Genomic DNA, 6,923 nt, shown 5'->3' on the forward strand with positions numbered 1-6,923 from the left:
CGGCTGTTGGTGATGCTTCATATAAGCATTAGCCCATGCTAAAACGTTGGCAATCATCGAAACAAGAACCAATATGTTGGACATGGCCAAATATTTGGTAAGGTAGATTTGGTGGCACAGCGCAAAGGAACCCTTGCGTGCCAACACCTCTCTCGTTTTTTTGGCACAACATGCGGATGCCTTGGCCCTTGAGCACTGTGTATGTACGTACCTCTTTTCTATATAATGCAGAAGAGCTGGTCACTCTCCAAGACCAGCTACAGCCTAGAGCTGAGCATTGCATTTGGTGATAGACTGGCGCTTGCTCACCCTGCCATGACGTCCAAGGTAGCCAACAGCTCCGGCAGCGACAATGCGGATGCCAAGCTATCGCCGTCGGGGCTCCCCGTCCGGGAGGTCCCGGGCGGCTACGGCGTTCCCTTCTTGTCGCCGCTGCGCGACCGCCTTGACTACTACTACTTCCAGGGCGCGGAGGAGTACTTCCGCTCCCGCATCGCCCGGAACGGCGGCGCCACCGTGCTGCGCGTCAACATGCCCCCCGGGCCGTTCATCACCGCCGACTCCCGCGTCGTTGCCTTCCTCGACGCGCGCAGCTTCAGCGTGCTCCTCGACGACGCCAAGGTCGACAAGACCGACACACTCGACGGGACCTTCATGCCCTCCCTCGCGCTCTTCGGCGGCTACCGCCCGCTCGCCTTCCTCGACGCTGCCGACCCCCGCCATGCCGCGCTAAAGCGCGTCATGATCAGCCTCGCCGCCGCGCGGATGCACCACGTCGCGCCGGTCTTCCGCATCGCCTTCGGCGCCGTGTTCGACGCCGCCGACGCCGGCCTCGGCGACGGCCCCGTTCAGTTCAACAAGCTCAACGAGCACCACATGTTCGACTTCACCTGCTCCGCGCTGTTCGGCGGCACGCCGCCGAGCAAGGCCATGGGCGACGGCGCCGTGACCAAGGCCATCAAGTGGCTCGGCGTGCAGCTGCACCCGCTCGCGAGTAAGATCATCAAGCCGTGGCTGCTCGAGGATCTCCTTCTCCACACCTTCCGCCTGCCACCGTTGCTGGTTCGCCGTGACTACGCCGACCTGACAGCGTACTTCGCCGAAGCTGCCGCCGGCTTCCTCAACGACGCTGACAAGGCGCAGTCCGGCATCTCACGCGACGAGCTCCTCCACAACCTAGTCTTCACCGCCATCTTCAACGCCTACGGAGGCTTCAAGATCTTCCTGCCGCACGTCATCAAGTGGCTAGCCCGCGCCGGCCCGGCTCTGCACGCCAGGCTCGCCAGCGAGGTCCGCGCCGCCGTGCCCAACGGCAGCGACATCACCGTGTCCGCCGTCGACAAGATGCCGCTGGTGAAGTCGGTGGTGTGGGAGGCGCTGCGCATGAACCCGCCGGTGGAGTTTCAGTACGGCCGCGCGCGCCAGGACCTGGTGGTCGAGAGCCACGCCGCCGCCTACCAGGTGCGCAAGGGCGAGATGCTCTTCGGGTACCAGCCTCTGGCGACCCGCGACGAGCGCGTATTCAAGCAGGCCGGCGAGTTCGTCCCTGACCGGTTCGTGGGCGGCGAAGGGCGGCTGCTCGGGAACGTGGTTTGGTCGAACGGGCCGGAGAACAGCGAGCCGGCGGAGGGGAACAAGCAGTGCCCCGGGAAGGACATGGTGGTGGCGGTCGGGAGGCTGATGGTGGCGGAGCTGTTCCGGCGGTACGACACATTCACCGCCGACGTGAAGGAGATGCCGCTGGAGCCGGTGGTGACGTTCACTTCGCTGACCAGGGCCAAGGCGGAGTGACCTATAGCAGAGCAGTACTGTCCTACTATAGTGCAGCCGGTGCCAAGTGGCGGCAGCGCTGCCCCAATCCACAATAATTGCTAGTGCTACTGGCCGGATGTCTGTTGCATCTCTGGTCAAATCTGCATGATTTGGCTTTTAGTTTGGAATTGCATGTGATGTGCGTGTGTTGGCGATTATGTAAAGTTCTTTGGGGGTGTGATCGTTTGAACTGTCTACCAATAAAAAAGCTCTATTTACATTCATGATTTGCGAGGATGCACTCTCTTCCTTATTTATTTTTGTTTGGTAATAAATATGTAGTGATCTAAACTATTCTTATGGAGTATATTTGTTTATGGAGGGAGTACTAGACTTTAATGATGGGAGACCGGGAGGGGCATCGAGTGAAGATCCACACTTCTGTCATAAGTAACAGGAAAGAGAGATCATTTGTCTAGCGGGGCTAATACGATAATTTAGCGATCAAACTTGCATATGGAAAACTAGACCAAACGCAGAGTACGTTGACATTTTACAAGAGAGAAACCACACCTCTATTGTTAAAACACATTTATAAGCATGCATTCCACATTACCCACTCTTGTTTTACGTAGCATCTCACAAAGCCTCACTCTTTGCATGCAACCATAAATGTCTTCCAGAACCATGACTATGCCTAAAACAAACTGTGGTTGGATGGTTAGGAGGACAGTGATATTAAACTGTGGCTCATATTATTTTTGGACTTATTTTAGGATTTTCGGCAATGCACGTTTAGTGGGATGAGACGGTCCCATCGACTATGAAGCGTTTGTAGTGACTTCGTCAATCTGAAGATGATATGTCGTATGTATTGTCTTCTAAAAAAAAGAACCACGAGTGTGCCTTTTTGACACAACATTTCACAAATTCACACTTCGGTTCAGGAACCACACCAACGCACTTTTCTTTCTCGGGGGGAAACCAACGCACTTTTTGACATCACATGTCACTGACTACACTTTTAGTTGTAGCTGTGAATATTAGACCTATCAAAACATTTTATATTTTGAAATGGAGGTAGTATTTGATGGCAAAACAGTGTGCATAGTGAAATGCATGATACACTAATTTAATAATATTCGGTTGACTTTTCTTGCGCTAATAATAGTCAAAACAAATTCGGCTATCAAGTTACACGGTGGCTATTTAGCAACTACAAGCACTAGTTGTTGTGTCGCTGCCTATCCAGTAATGGAGTTTCTAAAGACGGCGTAAAGTTGGTGATAAAATGATTGGACATACTTTTTTTAATAGGCATTTACACCACAAAGATCAGAAAAGGATTCGAATAAAAACAAGTACATGAGGAGTAAGTCCGAGACTTTTACAAGGACCCTAAACTTTAATTTGGAAATGCAATGGGTTCAAACACAACTTTCACCCAGATCGAGCCTCGCCGTCGTTGGAGATGAATCACTTGGGTCGACGAGACCTTCGTAGCTGTGACAACATGCCGAGCAAAAGATTACCACACCCTCCCATACGACATCTAGGGCGGGAGAATGAGTCAGTAGCCCACCAAACACAAAGCAGTGGCACAGGGTGTGTTCAAGAATGTGATGTGGTCGAACTGGCCGAAAACAGCGAGCCGGCGGAGGGGAACAAGCAATACTAGGGGAAGGACATGGTGGTGGCGATTGAGAGGCCCATGGTGATGGAGATGTTCCGGTGGTACGATGCGTTCGCCACTGAAATGAAGGAGATACGCTAGAGCTGGCAGTGACATTCACTTCGCTGATGAGGGCCAAGGCGGGGTGACTAACTATAGTAGTGTCAAGTAAGGTGGTGGCATTATTAAGATTAGGATGCCGCAATAATTAGTACCAGCTAATGTGTGTTGCCTGTGGGGGTCTAATTTGCATGGTTTAGTTGCATTTGCATGTGATGTGCTGCCACTTATGTGTGTGCGCGCGCGTGCGCATGTGTTGACGTGCGGTTTGTTGTGTGAGGTTTGGGATGTGGTTTGAACTATGCAATAAAAGGGTGGATTCATGAGTTGCCAGGATGTACTCTCTCCCTAATTGATTTATATTTCGTAAACAAATATTGTTAGGTTTCCTATTGTGGTAGCAATCCTTTTTTTCTCTTTTTCTTTCTCGGTGTTGTGTGACAAGAGAGGCCTTTTATCGAGCGCTCATTAATATCCTTGGGCTGGGTGTTAACTTTCGGCCATCAATATTTACGCAGTGTCTTAAGTTATTTGGGAGCAACTAATTAAGGGTGCCTTGGATGAGCTTTTCAGATGGTGTTCTCATGCACAAAGAGGAGCACTCCCCATCTGACACATGTCATGTGTGGAAAGCATTCTCGGGCGAGAGTTTTTGCTCCATATTTTCTTGGTTTCCCTCTTTTTTTCTTCTTTCTTGATTTTTCTAGGGGGTTTTGTTCAATGTTTCATTGGTTTTCCCAGTTTGTTTCGTTTGCCACCTTTTTTTCTTTTTACATCAATCCAGAGCACAAGCCAGAGTGACCTATAGTAAAGCACTACTGTACTGGTATAGTGCCAAATGGCGGCAGCGCTACCACAATCATCGTGCTACTGGTCGGATATTTGTTGCATCTCTGGTCAAATCTGCATAATTTGGCTTTTAGTTTGGAATTGCATGTGATGTGCGTGTGTTGGCAATTATGTAAAGTTCTTTGGGGTGTGATTGTTTGAACTGTCTTATAAAAAGCTTTATTTACATTCATGATTTGCGAGGATGCACTCTCTTCCTTGTTTATTTTTGTTTGGCAAATATGTAGTAATCTAAACGTTTTTATATTTTTTACATAGGGAGTACCAGACTTTGATAATGGGAGACCAGGAGGGGCATCTAGTGAAGATCCACACTTCTGCCGTAAGTAACACGAAAGAGAGATCATTTGTCTGGCGGGGCTAGTACCATAATTTAGCGATCAAACTTGCATATGGAAAACTAGACAAAACACATAGTACGTCGGCATTTTACAAGAGAGAAATCACACCTCTGTTGTTAAAATACATTTAAGCATGCATTCCACATTACCCACGCTCGTTTTATGTAGCATCTCACAGAGCCTCACTCTTGGCATGCACCCACAAATGTCTTTCAGAACCATGATCATGTGTGAACCAACTTATGGTTGGATGGTTAGTAGGAAAATGGCATCCTAGCTCACTAGGGTTCAAATCCTATTGCTCGCATTATTTTTTAATTTATTTCAAGATTTTCGGTGATGCGTGTTTAGTGAGAGGAGATGTTCCTGTCAACTACAAAGCGAACGCCTACATCTGTATTGTGTTCTAGAAAAATCACAAGTGTGCCTTTTTGACACAACATTTAAAAAATTCACACTTTGGTTCAGGAACCGCACCGATGCACTTTTCCTTTTTTTGGGGAAACCAACGCACATTTTTGACATCACATGTCACTAAACTACACTTTTATCTTGATGTGAATATTAGGCGTACCAAAACATTTTATATTTTGAAATCAAGGTAGTATTTAATGTCAAAACAGTTTGCTTAGTGAAATGAATGATACACTAATTTAACAATATTCCATGTTAAAAAACTTAACAATATTCGGTTGACTTTTCTTGCCCTAATAGTCAAAACAAATTCGGTTGTCAAATTACACGGTCGCTATTTAGCAACAACGCAAGCACTAGTTGTTGGGTCACTGCCTATGCAATAATGGAGTTTATAAACAGAGCGTAAAGTTGGTGATAAATGATTGCACATACTTTTCTTAATAGGCATTTACATCACAAAGATCAGAAAAGGATTCGAATAGAAACAAGTACCTGAGGACTAGTCATTGACTTTTACAAGGACCCTAAACTGTAATATGGAAATGCAATGGGTTCCAACACAACTTTCACCCAGATCGAGCCTCGCCGTCGTTGGAGATGAATCACTAGGGTCGACGAGACCTTCATAGCTATGACAACATGCCGAGCAAAAGTTTACCACACCCTCCCATATGGCATCTAGGGCGGGAGAATGAGTCAGCAGCCCACCAGCCACAAGCAGTGGCACGAGGTGTGTTCAAGAATGTGATGTGGTCCAACTGGTGGAGGGGAACAAGCAATACTAGGGGGAGGACATGGTGGTGGCGGTTGAGAGGCCCATGGTGATGGAGATGTTCCGGTGGTACGACCCGTTCACCACTGAAATGAAGGAGATACGCTAGAGCTGGCAGTGACATTCACTTCGCCGATGAGGGCCAAGGCGGAGTGACTAACTATAGTAGTGTCAAGTAAGGTAGTGGCATTATTAAGATTAGGATGCCGCAATAATTAATATTGTCTAATGTGTGTTGCTTGTGGGGGTCTAATTTGCATGGTTTAGTTGCATTTGCATGTGATATGCCGCCATTTGTGTGTGTGTCTGTGTGTGCGCGCGTGTGTATGTGTTGACGTGCAGTTTGTGATTGTGCGAGGTTTGTGACGTGGTTTGAACTGTGCAGTAAAAGGGACTATTCATGAGTTGCCAGAATGTACTCTCTCCCTAATTGATTTATATTTCGTAAACAAATATTGTTAGGTTTCCTGTTGTGGTAGCAATCCTTTTCTCTCCTTTTCTTTCTCGGTGTTGTGTGGCAAGAGAGGCCTTTTATTGGGCGCTCATTAATATCCATGGGATGGGTGTTAACTTTCGGCCATCAATACTTACGCAGTCTCTTCTGTTATTTAGGAGCAACTAATTAAGGGTGCCTTGGATGAGCTTTTCAGAGGATGTTCTCATGCACAAAGAGGAGCGATCCCCATCTGACATATGTCGTGTGTGGAAAGCACTCTCGGGAGGGATTTTTTTTCTTTTTTTCCTGGTTTTCCTCTTTTTCTTGTTTTCTTGATTTTCCTAGGGAGTTTTGTTTGATGTTTCATTGGTTTTCCCCATTTGTTTCATTTTTCACCTTTTTTCTTTTTACATCAATCTAGAGCATAGTTCGTGCTCCCATGTGGAGCACAAGTATGCTTCACGCGAAGAGTTATGCTTCATCCCCCAACGGAGCGCAAAGCTAGTACACTTGGAAGCACAAGTGTGCTTCACCTCAATGGGAGGACAAGTTAGTTTACTTAGGAAGCATGTGTTAGTATAATTTGTAAGCATATGTTAGCAGACTTCAGGAGCACAAGTTGCG

General features: G+C 47.6%; 1 protein-coding gene across 1 annotated transcript; it reads left to right on the forward strand.

Moving 5' to 3' along the window:
- The first annotated feature begins 210 nt into the window (after positions 1-210).
- Positions 211-2,036, forward strand: LOC123127315 (allene oxide synthase 4). The gene has a single exon (XM_044546965.1). It carries the CDS (start codon positions 226-228, stop codon positions 1,789-1,791), a length of 1,566 nt encoding a protein of 521 aa, XP_044402900.1. The 5' UTR covers positions 211-225; the 3' UTR covers positions 1,792-2,036.
- The last annotated feature ends 4,887 nt before the right edge of the window (positions 2,037-6,923 follow it).

The sequence above is a fragment of the Triticum aestivum genome, chromosome 6A, assembly GCF_018294505.1.
Source record: "Triticum aestivum cultivar Chinese Spring chromosome 6A, IWGSC CS RefSeq v2.1, whole genome shotgun sequence".
In the NCBI taxonomy this organism is placed as follows: domain Eukaryota; kingdom Viridiplantae; phylum Streptophyta; class Magnoliopsida; order Poales; family Poaceae; genus Triticum; species Triticum aestivum.

Excerpts from the sequence above, each read along its gene's own strand:
- LOC123127315 (XM_044546965.1), top strand. The coding sequence starts at position 226 with ATGCAGAAGAGCTGGTCACTCTCCAAGACCAGCTACAGCCTAGAGCTG.